This window comes from Prionailurus bengalensis, chromosome D3, assembly GCF_016509475.1.
Source record: "Prionailurus bengalensis isolate Pbe53 chromosome D3, Fcat_Pben_1.1_paternal_pri, whole genome shotgun sequence".
Taxonomy (NCBI): domain Eukaryota; kingdom Metazoa; phylum Chordata; class Mammalia; order Carnivora; family Felidae; genus Prionailurus; species Prionailurus bengalensis.
This window is the reverse complement of record NC_057356.1, coordinates 28,797,067-28,813,484: the sequence shown is the minus strand read 5'-3', so window position 1 is coordinate 28,813,484 and position 16,418 is coordinate 28,797,067. Positions and strand designations below refer to the sequence as shown.

The window sequence follows — 16,418 nt, the reverse complement described above, 5'->3', positions numbered from 1 at the left end:
CCAAACAAAACCCAAAAAGATGCTCTATGAAGAATAGTTTATAACTGTGAAATGATTTATAATAGTGAAAACATGGAAATAACTTCAACATCCAATAAAAGAATATTTAATAGAACATTATGCCTCCATTTAAAACACATGTAACTCCAAGGACAGTGCAGTTACTTGGGAAAAAATTCTGCTATGCAGTAGGTGGGAAAAAAAGATTAAAGTGATATATACACTATGTTTGCAGTAACGTAAAAATCCACTCTGAAACAAGCAGAAGGTAATGTATCAAAGTGCGAAATGCAGTTTTATTAGCAATTATGGGAGTCTTTTCCTTAATTCCACATTTCCCGAAATGTGGTCATTTTGCTGCCATAATTTACAAAGTATACTAAAAAGCATTTCATAAACTATAGCTCTCTCTATAAACATAAAGTATTATCACTGAGAAAGCAGCTTGGATTTGCTTAGGACTGCGCGGAATAAACATTAATTCCAGATGAACCCCGTCCACCTCTGAAGACAGCAGGGGGACAGGTCCCTTCAGAGGGGCTCCTCCCACAGGGCTGAACCGGTGAGCAGAGGGAGGCCCTGTGGGCAGACTGGCCAGCCTGGGTGAAGGCATGCTTCTAGACACATCTATCCCCAACACCACACCCTGGATGAATGCCGGGCACCCGCCTGTGTGCTCACCATTTCCCACCAGGACGAAGCTGGTGTGTCAGGACCTGGCTACGCTAATGCTGGGCTTCTGAGACAGAGGTGCTGTCACCGGCAGTAGAGCTGCTTCAATGAAGCCAGGCCGGGAAATCTGCCTTTTCCCAAACCCCCACCAGTGAAGATTATTCTCCTCTCCCAGAACAGAATAATGTTCACTTGGAAAGAATAGCGTTCATACTTACTCTGTTTCTATTATTACATTATTATTCTAAACATAACAGCATACAAAGGAAATTCCTGATCGAAATCATGCCAGGAGCCGGTCCCGAGGACTTGCAAGCCCAAGGAAAGCAGAACGACGGGACATCCTCAAATGGCCCTCACGTCTTCCCTCCTATAGGGCAGCCCTTCCCAGGGTGGTGCCGACCGCTCAGAGAGGTGTCCCAGCACGTGGGGAGATGGGCACAGGCGGCAGGGCCAGTCTTGTATCTGAGGCACGTGGATCTGAGCCGCAGTGCTTTCTGGGGAAGCAGCGAGGCTGATGACAACAAGCACGCCATGCTAATTTCCAGGTTTGCTGCCCAGCGGGAAAGTCCTGCTGGCCGAGGGCTGCACCACGCACAAGAGCTCTGCCACGTCCAGGGCGTTGAGTGGGTCCACGCCGCTCACGCCCGTGCCCCCCGTGCCCAGCAGGCTGCCCGGCACGTAGTAGGTGCTCAGTAAGTGCTTGTTGAACTGAATGGCAAAGGGCTTCTCCTCGCTGTGTCGTCTCTGGTGCTCGGCAAGGTGGGCGCTCCAGCCGAACATTTCCCCACACTCGTTACATCTGAACGACTTCTCCCCGGCGTGGACCTTCTGATGTTTGATGAGACAGTGATTCTGGCTGAAGGCCTTGCCGCACTCGCCGCACTTGTAGGGCTTCTCCCCGGTGTGGATGCGCTGGTGCACGATGAGGGACGAGTGGCAGCTGAAGGCCTTCCAGCAGCGGCTGCAGTCGAAGGGCTTCTCCCCGGTGTGGATGCGCTGGTGCACAATGAGGTAGGAGTGGGAGCTGAAGGCCTTGCCGCACTCATTGCACTTGAAGGGCTTCTCCCCGCTGTGGATGCGCTGGTGCACCACCAGGTACGAGTGGCAGCTGAATGCCTTGCCGCACGCGCCACACTTGAAGGGCTTCTCCCCCGTGTGGATGCGCTGGTGCAGCGTGAGGCGCGAGCGGCTGTTGAAGGCCTTGTCGCAGTCACCACATTTGAACGGCTTGTCCCCGTTGTGGATCTTCTCGTGCACAGTCAGGGACGAGTGGCAGGTGAAGGCCTTCCCACACGCGCTGCACTTGTAGGGCTTCTCGCCTGTGTGGATGCGCTGGTGGCGCGTCAGGTGCGTCCTCTGGTTGAAAGCCTTCCCGCACGCGCCACACTGGTAGGGCTTCTCGCCTGTGTGCACGCGCAAGTGCATGTTGAGCAGCGAGCTGCAGCTGAAGGCCTTCTCGCAGGCGCTGCACTTGTAGGGCCGCTCGCCTGTGTGGATCCTGTGATGCACGTTCAGCGATGAGTGGCAGCTGAAGGCCTTGCCGCACTCGCCGCAGAAGAAGGGCTTCTCGCCGGTGTGGATGCGCTGATGCTCGATGAGGTTGGTGCTCCAGGTGAAGGCCTTGCCGCACTCGTGGCATTTGTAGGCTTTCTCTCGGGCGTGCCACCGCCGGTGCAGGGTCAAGGACGAGCTCTGGCGGAAGGCTTTTCCGCATTCGCTGCACACGAAGAGGCCATCCCCAGAGGCCGCCACCCGCCTCCTGCTTGGGGCCAGATGTTCACCGTGATCACCGGACTTGCACGGGCCTCTCCCTGCGCCTGCTCTCCGGTGCTTCGTGGCCACCTCACCAGACCGGAAGCCCTCGGTGGACCCATCAGGAGGGTCTGCTTCTTCAGGAATGTTCTGGGGGGTGAAGAGGGTACGCCCAGAGGGGAAATCCTTCTCAGACACCTCATGGCCCTGCTGGTACCTCTCCAGGGAAATGTCCCGGCAGCTGGTGGGCGTTGGCCTCTGCAGTGTGGCCTCACCCCTCACCAGAGAGGCTGCTGGATGCTCTCGGGCCCACCCATTGCCCAGACTGGGGCTGTGGATGCTAGACTTCACCAGTGGCTCAGTGATGGGCTCCTGGTAAGGCTCTTCCTTGTGAACACCCTGTCGTTGACACAACTCGTCCTTCACCTCATGCCCAGGCTCCCCTTCTGTAAGAAACAGAAAATGCAATCTTCCATAAGCACGCGGAGAGCTGGCACTAGAACTCAGGCTGTGGTCTGCCGGGGGTTCGGTGAGCACAGAGAAGAGAGGGGAGGCCAACAGCCAGAGCACGCCAAGGCTCGGGGCATGCATCTCGGGTGAGATGGCTACAAGCCCACAAGAGACGGGGCAGAGGAAGATGGAGATGGGAAATTCCAAATAGAGTCAGGGACCCAGGAAAGGGGCAGGGCTCACGGGGTCTGGCGGTTGGACATGATTCACTTATCGAAACATCGACTGCTGTGTGTATGTACATCTCTGATGTATGTACATCTCTTTAAGAGCTAAATCAGTCTCCTGTCAGCCTCACATGCCAGGGGGATGATCTCCATTGGAGCCACCTCTGCGAACCTTGATCCCCCTCCCTTCCCAACTCAAGGCTGACTCTGCCTTCTTCTCAGTGAGTGAAGCCCTGGTTCCACACACTCCCTGCCCCCTGTCCATTTGCCACTTGTTGAATGTTTCCAGAGATGTGGACATTATTTCTGTCTCTCGCCAGTAGAAGGCAGAGGTTTTTGCCTGTTTTGCTTACCACTGAATTTCCAGCACAGTTGCCCACACACAGTTGGTGTTCAACGTATGTGTTGAAGGAAGGAAGCAGGACCACACGGGGGCGGGGGTGTGAGCACTGAGAGGCAAGGGTCTGTACATCCTTCCATTGTGTTCCCTGCTCACCTGGCCAAGCCCCTCCAGGGGCTTCTCTGGGCATCCACCACGGCTCCTCACCTCGTTCCAAGTGGGAGATCACATCTGGCTTGCAGACTGGAGGTCCTGTTTGTAGGGAGGAAGTGGTGTGTGTGGTTCTGAGTGCTGTGGCTCCCCACAGCAGGACAGCGCCAGGAAACAGCCCAGCCCAGCCCAGCACTAAGAGGTGTGAGCCATCCCCGGGGACGGGGTCTCACATGCAGAACCTCAAATGAAGCACGTACTCTGAGGACCCCGTGGGTACTAATGTTCCCCTCTGTATCTCCCTTGGAAAGCTCCAGGGCAGGCTGGGCTCCCAGGCCCCTGTCCATCTCCTCCCTCTCTTCTGGCCCCCACCCTGGGACCAGCCCCACCTCCAGGCAAGGATGTTGGCAGTTACCATGCACTGCCCAGGCCCAGCATCAGTGCAGAGACCACATCTCCTGCATCTGGGCCTGGCACCGAAGGGAGGCTTGGGAATACCTATTGGCATGGCAGAATGCCCAGACTGCAGGCTGAGCTTGAGGAGCTATCTTACCCAGGGCAAGAAGGTTCTGGTAGTTCTCCAGCATCACATCACGGTACAAGGCCCTCTGAGGGGAGTCTAGCTGGCCCCACTCCTCCTGTGTGAAGTCCACAGCCACATCCTTGAAAGTCACCGATTCCTGGAATGACACACACATTCTCATTCACTCAGGACAGGAGTGATTCAGACTGTGTTCATGGTTCCGAGGGAGCCATATGTCGACTCAGGACCTTAGGAATGAAGGGTTAACCTTGGGTGACCTTCTCCTGAGTATGGAAGGTTGTGCTGTAGATGCCATCTATCTACAGCCCAACATACACAACACGTCTGAACCAGGAATGGCCATGCAGACCCTGGCCTTCTGGACTGGGAGGGCCAAGCTAACTGGTCAGCCCTGGTGCAGGTGCCTCAGTGGGCTGGAGGCTGCTGTAAGTTCTGGGTAAGATGCTATGCTTCCCAGGCTTAAGAATGTCAAGCTTAAGAACTTGAAAGACTAGTACAAAGAACCCAGAAGCCCTATTCAAATCTCACCATTGCAAAAGGACCCTACTTTGGGCAGGAAGCCATTATTACACCCTAAGGAAGTAAACTCTACTTACCAGCACAGGCCCAAAGGACCAAGGGAGCCACTTTGTGTTCTGCCTGCCTGCCTCCCACACCTTCCCACCAGACCCCTGTTCCCCTGCCCTCCCTCAGCTCATGTCCTGACCTGTTCCCACTCTCCCCAACAGTGGTCACTGACACGTGCAAGCACTCCTGTTCTAGAACCCCAGGCTCCTCTGCTGCCTGGGGCTCCTCACCGGCTCTGGAGCCTCCAGGCTGGCATCCCCAATGTTCCTCTAGCTCTTCACGCTCCAATTCCACTCTGCATCCCCCTTGATAGCAGCATATAAGCTCTCCAGGCCCATCAGGGCACTGACCTAAGGTGGCAAGGGTGTGTCTTTCTTCAAAGACACGGGTACTGTGGGATCTTGGCTTAAATCATAGACAGGGCATTACATTAGACGTAACAATGAAGAACAAACCAAGCAGGGGAGGCCTGGCTCCCATCTTGTAAGTGTTTGCTGGGAGTGACTGGCATACAACCAAGCTCCCAGGTGTCATCAGGTTTCTCTGGAAACCCTGGACCTGCATCAGCACCCATGGTCAGGCACTGTGGTGCACAATGTCAGGCCCTGAGATGAGGCCTTCTGCCTACCAGGAGGTCAGGAAGAGTGGGGGCATCCTTAGGGACCACCAGAGCTTTGACCAACAGCTCTAAAAGTGGCTTATGCTTGGGGTGCCTGGGTGGCTCAGTCGGTTAAGCCTCTGACTTCGGCTCAGGTCATGATCTCACGGTCTATGAGTTTGAGCCCTGCTTTGGGCCCTGTGCTGTCAGTACAGAGCATGGAGCCTACTTTGGATTCTGTGTCTCCCTTTCTCTGCCCCTCGTCCATTCATGCTCTGTCTCTCAAAAAATGAATAAATGTTAAAAAAAAAAAAGTGGTTTATACTTTTAGACAGTTTTCACCATTGCTGTGGACAGAACTGTGTCCACCTGAAATCATATGTGGACACCCTCACTTCCGACATGACTGTATTTGGAGCCAGGGTCTCTTTAGTAGGTATCCGAGGTTACAAGGGGCCATAAGGGTGGGTCCTGATCTGACAAGCTTGGTGGCTGCATTTGAAGAGGACAAGAGATCTCTCTCCCTGCTGCGCATCCTGAGAAGCAAGAGCCAGGAAGAGAGCCTCAGCAAACCGGACCCTGCTGGCACCCTGATCTCAGACTTGCCGCCTCCAGAACTGTGTGAAAATACATTTCTGTTGTTTAAGCCGCCAAGTCAGTGGTATTTTGTTACGGCAGCCCGACCGCAGACAAACACCAACATAACGCAGTAGGAAAGATAAAGTCACTCTTTATAACACACACAAAATGCAAGTCTCGGTGGGACAAGGATCTAAATGTGGGCGCTGCTGGGAGATAGTTCCCTAAATCCCTCGCTAGCATGACAGGAAACCCAGAAACCAGGAGGGGGCGATTTACGTTTCTTCCATGAAAGTTTACATTTTCTGCATGCAACACTGGCAAATCACTAAGAAGAAAGAAAAAAGAAAATGGGCATAGGGTTTAAGCAGACAATTCACAGAACACTGACAAATGACTAATAAGCACATGAGGCGATGCTCAGCTACACTAGATACACAGAAATGATTAATAAAATACCATTTCACACACAGCAGAGAGGCACAATGTTTAAAGCCTGAAAGTAAGTAGTGGGGGCTGGTCCGTGGGGAAACAGATGGTCTTACACCATTGGATAGGTATCAGGGGGACATCCATTTTGGAGGGCAAAACCTGCTCCACTTTCTCTAGTGAAGCCGAGAGTGTGTGTTCCCTGTGCCTCAGAAGTTCACTCTGAGATTCCTATCCAGCCCGAGTAACTGAGAAAACACTGGAAACATGCTGAACGCCCATCAACCGGTAGGGATGAATATACCACAGAAAATTGTGCAGCACTGAAAATGAACACGGTGGAGTAACTCGTCCTGTGGGGAGCTCTTCAGAGCAGTGTGGTGGGCACAAAAGCAGGCTGAGGGAAACCATGCCCAGTGTGATGCCTGACACGGTACCGTCTAGAACCACACACGGCACCGCGTGGAGTTTACAGATACTCAGATGTGCATCTAGCTCTACTGTCTGGTGGATGAGAGCACAGGCTCTAAGCCCAATGGCCTGGGTGGGCTACCCACTCTTGCCCTTCCTGGCTCTATGAATTGGGGGTGCCTCAGTTTCCTTGTCTGTTAACAGTACCTATGTCATTAATCACAGAGAGGACTGGATGAATTACTACTGTGTGTGAAGCACACACTCGAGTGCCTGGCAGATGGCAGGTGCCCTTTGGTGTTTGCCGTTCGTCACCATCCTCTGATACTGTCACAGACTGAGGAGGGCAGGGGAAGAAGAAGATGGGGGGCCAGGAAGGATGCAAAAAAACCTCTTGCCTTTACCTGCAATATTTTACTTTTTTAAAGGATTTGGAACAAATATGACACAATTTAGTCATTAATTTTGCAAAGTAGGTACACAGAGGGTTGTTATTACTCTGCTTAAAGGTTTCAAAATTTGAAAAATAAGAAAAAGCCATTCAAGGAGGAAGACTGCACATTTCCAATGGACATATAAAAAGAGTAATGATTTTTTTTTTTTTTTTGGTCAGGAAAACATAGATTAAAACAAAATAACGTAACACTTTTTACCTATCAGGGGAGCACTAATTAAAACCTGGCATCCTGGCAATGAGGAAGCATTTTTGGTGGGAGTGGGAACTGTTCTACTCTTTTGGGTATTCACACTGTAGAAACAAAGTTTCTGCACATAAGGAAGCAAATGCAAGGCTGAGTATTGCCAGCATTGTACTTACCAGAAACCAACCAACCAAGGCATCAGGATGGTTGACTAAATTAGGGTAGGTGCCTACAGGCAGACCACGGAAAATAATGCAGCTATCCAAAGGTATGCGTTGTACATTATGCTAAGTGAAGGAAGCCAAAAAAGGCCACATATGGTATGATCCCACTTATATGAAATGCCCAGAATAAGCAAATACAGAGAGACGAAAAGCAAATTAGTGGTTGCTGAGGGCTAGAGTGATAGCTAATGGATATAGGGTTTCTTTTGGGGGTGATAGAAATGTTCTAAAACTGACTACAGTTGACAGTTGCACTGCCTTGTGAATACACTCAAAACCACTGAATTGTACCCTTGAAAAGGACGGATTTTATGGTATGTGAATTATACGTCCATAAAAACAAAGGGAAGCACTGGAATGTGTACAGTCTGATCCCATTTTTAGAACAATATGGTTAAGCCCCATGTCTACGTATGCTGGAAGCTGCTCATGTGAACAAGGAAAGAGATGTGGAAGAATAAGTATCAAAACTGAGGACACTGGCTGTCTTAAGGAAATGTGATTGTAGGTACAGGGAAAGGAGAAGATTATTAACTTTGTTACACAGCAAATATTGGTTTTGTAAATTAAAAAAAAATTACTTTTCAAAGAAGAAGGAAAAGCAAAGCAGGGCAGGGATTAGCAGTATGATTTTGGTCTGGCCACCCAGTTTCCTTGAGCCTGTTTTCCTGCAGCTAGGGAAAAGACTGGGAGCAGTGGGGCCTCCTGTGGTTGAAGAGAAAATAAAGCAGGGTGAAAGTATCCCAGTCTCAGGTACCAAGGAAAGGACGCAGCGTCTGTCAGTCCCCACTTGGCCATCTCCGGCCTCTCTGGCTGGGCACACCAAGAGGCTGGAGACCCTGCCCTGGCTCTATGAGAAGAGAACAAACAGCAGTACGCGTCCAGAATCGTGTCAGGGATGTCTCCTGTCTCAAGCATTAGAGAAGGGGCAGGCCACAGCAGAGCATGCTGGCGCCCAGAAATGGGGTGAGTTAGGCTCCGGCAGGGGGCGTGTCCTGATACTTCCCGCTCACGGAGCTCTGTCGTCGTCGTGGATGAGGAGCAGTGGGAGGTGCCGCTGTGGCCAGAGGATGAAGACATGTGCTCTGAGGTGCTGATGCCTGTGTTCTGCAGCAGGATGGACAGAGGGAAGGCAGGAGAGAGGGACAAGAACAGATTCTGCGTGTGGGCTGGCAGAGTGAAGAAGAAGCAGCCTGGTAAAAACTGCATTTCATGTTCTGCTTCCAGACACAAAAAAGTAACAAGGACCAGGTTTGCCCTGTTCCCTCAGACAACTGCTAAACTGGGCAAAATGTATGAAACAATGATTGAATTCAAGACACTAGACGAGTCGCAGCTCAGAACAGACCTCTGACAGAAGGGAAACAAAATGAGCCCCACAGCCACCCGATCCTCCCACCTGGAAGCAGTTTCCAGACTATAGTGCGGGGAGTGGTGACCCAGACAGAACCTGTGGTCTCACCAACTTGAAGGAGAACAGAGTTTAGGGTGTCCAGGTGATTAAAATTTCTAGGGCTACATGCCAGAGCAGAGGACCCAGAACTCTGGATCCACTTGAGACTGACTGAGGACCAATAGGCATGTGCCTGGGAGGAAACAACCCCAAACCAGGAAAAGAAACACCAGAAAGAAGTAGGTAGAACAATTATTAAAATTCACACAAGGTTGGGGGTAGTTTATGGTCTCACCAGCCAGAGTGGAATGCCCTCCTGCTGAATGGGCACTGAGAAAAGTCCACAGAAGAGAAGAGCTTCAGTGGTCTGACAAAATTAGCGCAAGACTAAAGCCTTCTCTGGCTCCACCTTAACAAAACCTAAAGAGCAAGCCTTGAAAGATCCAACTAATACTAAGCAATGCCCACCCAGAACAAATTCCAGAAATATTTAAGAATTCCAAAAAAAAGCCAACACTCAACAAAGTCAAATTCACTCTAGCATCTAGTAAAGCAACTAAAAGGAAAAAATAAGTTAACAAAATCAGAGAAATTAAGAGTATACTAAAATAGTATTTGTTTACCTCATAAGAATGCATAAAGGAGAAACAAACAAAAAAGACACAAGACCTAGAAAACAAATAACAAAATGGCAGATGTAAATCCAGTCATAGCCATAATTATATTAAATATGAATGGTTTTTGGGGCACCTGGGTGGCTCAGTCGGTTGAGCATCCGACTTGGGCTCAGGTAATGATCTCACAGTCTGTGAGTTCGAGTCCCGCGTTGGGCTCTGTGCTGACAGCTCAGAGCCTGGAGCCTGCTTCAGATTCTGTGGCTCCCTCTCTCTGACCCTCCCCCGTTCATGCTCGGTCTCTGTCTCAACAATAAATAAACATTAAAAAAAATTAAAAAAAAAGAAATGTGAATGGTCTTAGGGTGCTTGGGTGGCTCATTCAGTTGTGTCTAACTCTTAATTTCAGCTCAGGTCATGATCTCATGGTTCGTGAAACTGAGCTACCACTCTGCACTGCAGGTGTGGAGCCTCCTTGGGATTCTCTCTCTCCTTCTCTCTCTGCCCTTCCCCTGCTTGCATATACACACTCTTTTCCTCTCAAAATAAATAAATAAACTTAAAGTAAACAAATAAATAAATGTGTATGGTCTTAATACTCCAATTGAAAATTAAAGATTGTCAAGTCGAATTAAAAAATTAAGACCCAACTATATGTCAGCCACAGAAACCCACTTTAAAAATGAAGACAAAGGCACATGGGTGGCTTAGTCGGCTAAATGTCCGACTCTTGATTTCAGGTCAGGTCATGATTTCACAGTTCGGTTGGTGAGATCATACCCCGTGTTGGGCTTTATGCTGACAGTGTGGAGCCTGCTTGGGATTCTCTCTCCCTCTCTTTCTGCCCCTTCCTGGCTTGTGCATGATCCTTCTCTCTCAAAATAAATAAATAAACATTAAAAAAACAAAGACAAATACACCACACATACACAATAAATAAAAATAAACATCAAATAAGAAAAAAAGAAAAACAAAGACAAAAGTAGTTTAAAAGTAGAAGAATGGGAAAAGATATATCCTGCAAATACTAATCAAAAGAAAGCTGAAGTGGCTACATTAACATTAGACAAAGCAGATTTCAGAGCAAAGGACATCATCAGAGATAAAGAGAGATGTTACATAATAATCACTATGTGATTATGTAATGGTCATCATCACAACAGCAATTCATTAAAAGCTCACAACATTATAGATGTACCTACCAAAAGAGCTTCAAAATACATAAAGCAAAAACCTGATAGAACTGAAAAGACAAATCCACAATTATACTTGGTAATTTCAACAATAATCTCTCTCAATAATTGATAGAACACATAAGCAAAAAATATGTAAGGACATAAAACAATTGATTAACACATCATTCAACTTAATTAACATTCACATAACACTCTAGCTGACAAAAGCAGAAGACACATTCTTTTCAAGTGCATATAGAACATTTATCATGGTAAACCACATTCTGAGCAATAAAATAAATCTTAGTAAATTTGAAAAAATTCAAATCATACAAAAGTTCCTTCTCTAACTACAACAGAATTAAACTAGAAATCAATAATAGAAAGGTATCTGGAAAATCCTCTAAATATTGGGAAATTAAACAACACATTCCTAAATACCACATGGTTGAAGAAGAAATCACAATGGAAACTGGAACTATTCTGAACTGAATACAAATGAAAATACAACATAAAGTTTGTGGGATGTAGCTAAGGTAGTGCTAAGAGGGAAATTTATAGCATCGGATGGTATATGAGAAAAGAAGGAAGGTGCCAAATCAATATCTGAGTTTCAACTTTAAGAAACCAAAATAAGTAGGGGCACCTGGGTGGCTCAGTCGGTTAAGCAACTGACTTTGGCTCAGGTCATGATCTCATGCTTCATGAGTTCGAGCCCCACATCAGGCTCTGTACAGACAGCTCAGAGCCTGGAACCTGCTTCAGATTCTGTGTCTCCCTCTCTCTCTACCCCTCCCCCATTCACTCTCTGTCTCTGTTTCTCTCTCTCAAAAATAAATAAATATTTTTTTTTAATTTTAAAAAAAGAAACCAAAATAAGTAAAGGAAGGAAATAATATGGATCTAAAATCAATGAAATAGGAAACAGAAATTCAATAGAGAAAATCAAATCAAAAGATGGCTTTTGGAAATGATCGATAAAATTGATAATTAAACATATATTTACTATTTGACTCAGCAATTCCACTTAGGTATTTATTCTAGAGAATTTAAAACAATTTATTCTAGAGAATTTAAAACAGAGTACAAATATCTATATTTGTACTCAAATATTGATAGCAGGTTTACTTGTAATAGCCCAAACTTGGAAACAACCTAATATCCCTCAGCTAGTAGATGGATGAACAAATTGTAAATATCCATACAGTCTTTTGGGCTGAGTTGTGACCCCTCCAAATTCACATGTTGAAGTCCCAGCCCCTAGTACCTCAGAAAAATGACCATGCTTGGAGAGAGGGTCCTTAAAGAGATAATAAAGGCAAAATGAAGTCATTATAGTGAGCCATCATCCAATAGGACTGGTGTCCTGATAATAAAATGAACTTTGGACCCAGACATGTATAGAGAAAGACCATGTGAAGTCACTGGGAGAAGGTACCTTTACAAACCAAGAAGAGCAGCTTTAGAAGAAACCAATCCTGCTGAAATCTGGATCTTGAACATTCAGAACTGAGACAATAAATTTGTTGTTTAAGCCATCTGTAGCACTTTGCTATGGCAGCCCTTGTAAACTAATACAAATGGTATATTACTTAGCAATAAAAAGGAACAAACTATTGATTCACATAATGATATGAACTCAAAGCATTACGCTAAATGAAATTAGAAACTAAAAACTATGTGGGGCACCCGGCTGGCTCAGTTGGCAGACCCAACTCTTGATCTCAGGGTTATGGGTTTGAGCCCGATGTTGGGTATAGAAATTACTTAAAAATAAAATATTTAGGGACGCCTGGATGGCTCAGTTGGTTGAGCGTCCAACTCTTGGTTTTGGCTCAGGTCATGATCCCAGGGTCATGGGACTGCAACCCACGTTGGGCTCCATGCTGAGAGTGGAGCCTGCTTAAGATTTCTCTCTGTTCCCCTCTACCTACTCACGGGTCTGCCTCTTAAAAAAAAAATAAAATAAAATCTTTAAAAAACAAAACTAGGGGCGCTTGGGTGGCTCAGTTGGTTAAGAGTCCAACTTCAGCTGTCATGATCTCACAGTTCATGGGTTCAAGCCCTGTATTGGGCTCTGTGCTGACAACTCAGAGCCTGGAGCCTACTTCAGATTCTTTGTCTCCCTCTCCCTCTTCCCTCACTCATGCTCTGTCTCTGTCTGTTTCTCTCTCAAAAATAAATAAACATTAAAAAAAATCTTTTTAAAAAGAAAGCAAACACTACATACTATGTATTTCCATACACAATTCTTAAAAAATGCAAAACTGTGGCTGCCACAGGATTGGGGGAGAGGACTGACTGTAAAGGGGTTTGAAGGAACTTTCTGGGTGATGGAAATGTTCTATGTTATGATTGTGGTGCTGGTTACATTTAACAAAACTCATCAAATCCTGTACTTAAAATTGGAGAACTTTATATAAATTATACCTCAATAAATGTGATTCAGAAAACCCACTGGATTTCATGGAGATGAGAAAGTGGGGGTGAGGACACATGCTGAGAACATGCCCATAACTGAGGCAGGCAGGGATGAAGCATAATGGTCATGGCATTAGCAGAAGAAAGGAGAAACATAGGCAGAAACAAGCTCCAGAGACAACAGAATGTGGTGTTGGAGAAAGGGGGCTATCAGAGGCTACAAGGCTTCTGTGTGAGGGTGTCAAAAGGCAAGGGCAAGATAGGATCTGAGCCTTGTGAAGGCCCATCAGGGGGTATTCCCAACCCACTGGGAGAAGCCCATGTCTGGTGTGCATTCATTCTGTAGAATAGGAAACAAATCCCAGGGGGAAGGTGTGGGAATCAAATGTGTGGTACTGAAACTGGCAAGGAAGTCAGAAAAGACTGTGGGGGTGGGGGGGGGATGTCCCAGGAGAGCAAAACACTTGACTGTGAGTCTGAGTGGGACTGCTGGGAGAGAAGAGTACTCAGGAGAGGAGGACCAGTTACTCAAGGATCTAACAAGCTGATCCTTTAGGAATAACACCTATGAACAAGAAAGGTACTACCTTGAGGGAGTCACTCACAAGTGCATGCACACTTCCTATTGAACCATTCGAAGCTAAGTTGCAAACATCATACCTTACCCCACATGCTTCACCTTGTATATTCTAAGGATACTCTCTTACCCAATCACAGTGTTATCATCACACCCAAGAAATTTAATGTTGATACTATATGATCTAAGATAAATCCATTTTCAAATGTCCTCAATTGTCCCAAACTTCCTTTGATTGAATTTTTTGGATCTCTGACCCATCAAAGATCACATACAGCATTTGACAGTCATTTCAATCTTGAGCGTTTTATAGAACAAAAGAGCATTCTAACACATTACAGAAGCTAGGCACATCTCATAATATGGTTTTTATAGTTACTTCTATTTTTTTGTAATCAGACCCCTTTCAAGTGGGAGGTTAACAGAATCACAAAACCCTAAAAAAGTCAAAGGACCCTCCATCCTCCAGCCCTTCTCACTACTGAACACTCTCTTTATCAACTGTACCCTTTTAAATACTGTGAAGGATGGGGGTGGTTTGGGTGGTAGAACAAAATGAGAAACAAAACCCAAAGTCTGTGAAAGGAGGGATTTGGGCCCTATTTAGCTGCAGAAATGGCCCCAGGGCCAATTCCTCGCTGAGCTCCCAAATCTGCTAAAACTCCAGGTTTTTCCTTGACAACCCCATTTCAGGGTCCGTACAGTGGAAATGCAGACAGGGACGCACCCCCTTACCAACACTCTTACCCTGGTGCTGCAATGCAGCCTTTCCTTCAACTGTTCCACACCCCCCTACCTGATTCCATCCCAGAAAATTCTCCCCAAGGAGGGCCATCCCCCAGGTCTGCATGTGAAGGTGACTGAAGTGATTGGGTGAGCTGTCATCTACGTGCTTAGGTTCCACTAAAACCACTCCTCTGAGCTCCTGCTATAATGCTGGGCAAATGACCCACCCACTGGGCTGAATCAGGCTGGAAGGGACACTCATTTCAAGGGCACACTTGGACTCTTCTACCAGAGCTGTTCCCTTGCCCAGAGCTTCCTAAGGACGGGAGAGCAGGCACCCCAGATTGGGAGAGGGGGAGAGGTGGTCCTTGAATGACTTGAAGATCCTGGGCAGAAGAAAAGTGCCAACCCCCTTTATAAAGAGCGAGATGTTCAGAAGGAAAAAAAGACAACTACTCACCTCGGACCTGGCTTCCAGGAGACCCTGACCCAATTTATCCTCTGGATTCTTTCTGAGGGTAAGAGCAGGCTCCTGGGAGGGCAGAGCTGAGGAGGAGAAATGAGTCAAAGGGGCTGTTCTGCCCATAGCCACCAGGCGCATGGCTGAACTAAATAGAGCCCACTCCACCCCTGGCATGGGGGAGGATCAGAGAGAAGTCAGGAACCGCCCATATAGATGGGGTAGGGAGGGAACCCTAATATCCAATACAATCCGATAGGCATCAGGGATTAATTCTGCCAGTGTCTCAGGCACTCCAATCAAGAAGGAAGAATACTGCCATTCCCTTCCTCTTCAGCATGCTTGAGACGTGGAAGTAAACGGGTGCGCACGGTGGCCTGACTCTGCTAGGTGCTTCTGGGAAACTAGGCTGACATCTCTGGGTGTCAGTCTCAAGCGCAAGGCCACAGACCCAGTGACTAGAAGAGTCAACTGTACCTGTCTCCTGGGGCTTCGGGGCAGGGGTCTCCATGGCACCCCTCGGCAGTGTTCCCCGGAGGCGTGGGCAGCTCTGCAGCCTCCTGGGCCCCAGGCCAGGCCCAGAGGCGCGGGTCCTGCTCCTGGGGCTCAGGGACAGCCTGCAGGGGAGCCCCGTGGGGTTGCACGCGCACTCCCGGCTGCACGGTCACGCACGCGGAGACTCCTGAGTTCCCCTCAAGGTCGGGGTCAAGCTGGCTCGGCAAGCGCCACACACCCGAGGCTGCGCTCACGCCCCATCACCCGCGACCTGGGGCACTGCGTCGGGGGACCAGGGCCGGCCTCAAGCTCAGCCGTCCGGAGGCAGCGGGCGTAGAACACGGCCCCTCCGCGGACTGACAGACCGACCGACGCTCGGACAGATGCGCGAGCAAGCGGGCCGGCCTCCCACAAAAGCGGACCCACGACCACAAAGGAGCAGCTCAGCGACCGCCGCGGGAAAGTACGCCTGCGCGGACCGGACGCGAACTACAACTTCCGGTAGCCTTTGCGTCGCGCTGGCGCGGACTCCATTGAGAGAATGCAGTCGGGGTCCGGGAGCTGCCTGGCACCTGGACGCGAACCGGCTTTGTAAGCACAGGCTTCTGGGAAATGTAGTTCCCAGCGCAGCAACTAAACTCTCTGGCCCCGCCCCACTCTTCCTCCCACTCTTTGCTGCATAAGGCTCTTGTGTCTCGGTGGGTGGGTGCGTGAGTGAATGAGTGGAGTGAGTGTCTCTCTCTCTCTCTCATTGGGGATGTGAGAGGACGGTACCCAGAAACGTGGAAATATCCTATCAGTTCGTCCATGCCTCCAGATGGCGTCGGGTGGGCTCCGACCCACATTCATTTTTGCGAATCCTCAGGCCTCTGGTCTTAGGGACCCTAGAGGTGGTGGCCTGCACCCTGGACCCCGAAGAAGGGAGAGCCCGAGCCCTGGTGGGACTGCCCACCCTTAGGAGCTTGGGAAG

General features: G+C 48.5%; 1 protein-coding gene across 1 annotated transcript; it reads right to left on the bottom strand.

The window, feature by feature from the left end:
• Positions 1–269: 269 nt before the first annotated feature.
• Positions 270–15,958, bottom strand: ZNF74 (zinc finger protein 74). The gene is made up of 5 exons (XM_043558120.1): positions 15,431–15,958; positions 14,954–15,039; positions 4,148–4,274; positions 3,601–3,696; positions 270–2,873 (listed from the first exon to the last, which is right to left on the bottom strand). Exons 1-5 carry the CDS (start codon positions 15,462–15,464, stop codon positions 1,210–1,212), a joined length of 2,007 nt encoding a protein of 668 aa, XP_043414055.1. The 5' UTR covers positions 15,465–15,958; the 3' UTR covers positions 270–1,209.
• Positions 15,959–16,418: the final 460 nt, after the last annotated feature.

Excerpts from the sequence above, each read along its gene's own strand:
- ZNF74 (XM_043558120.1), bottom strand. The coding sequence starts at position 15,464 with ATGGAGACCCCTGCCCCGAAGCCCCAGGAGACAG. Across the intron at positions 15,040-15,430 it reads CCCGAAGCCCCAGGAGACAG|CTCTGCCCTCCCAGGAGCCT; the intron begins GTACAGTTGACT and ends TCTCCTCCTCAG. Across the intron at positions 4,275-14,953 it reads TCCTGGAAGCCAGGTCCGAG|GAATCGGTGACTTTCAAGGA; the intron begins GTGAGTAGTTGT and ends GTGTCATTCCAG.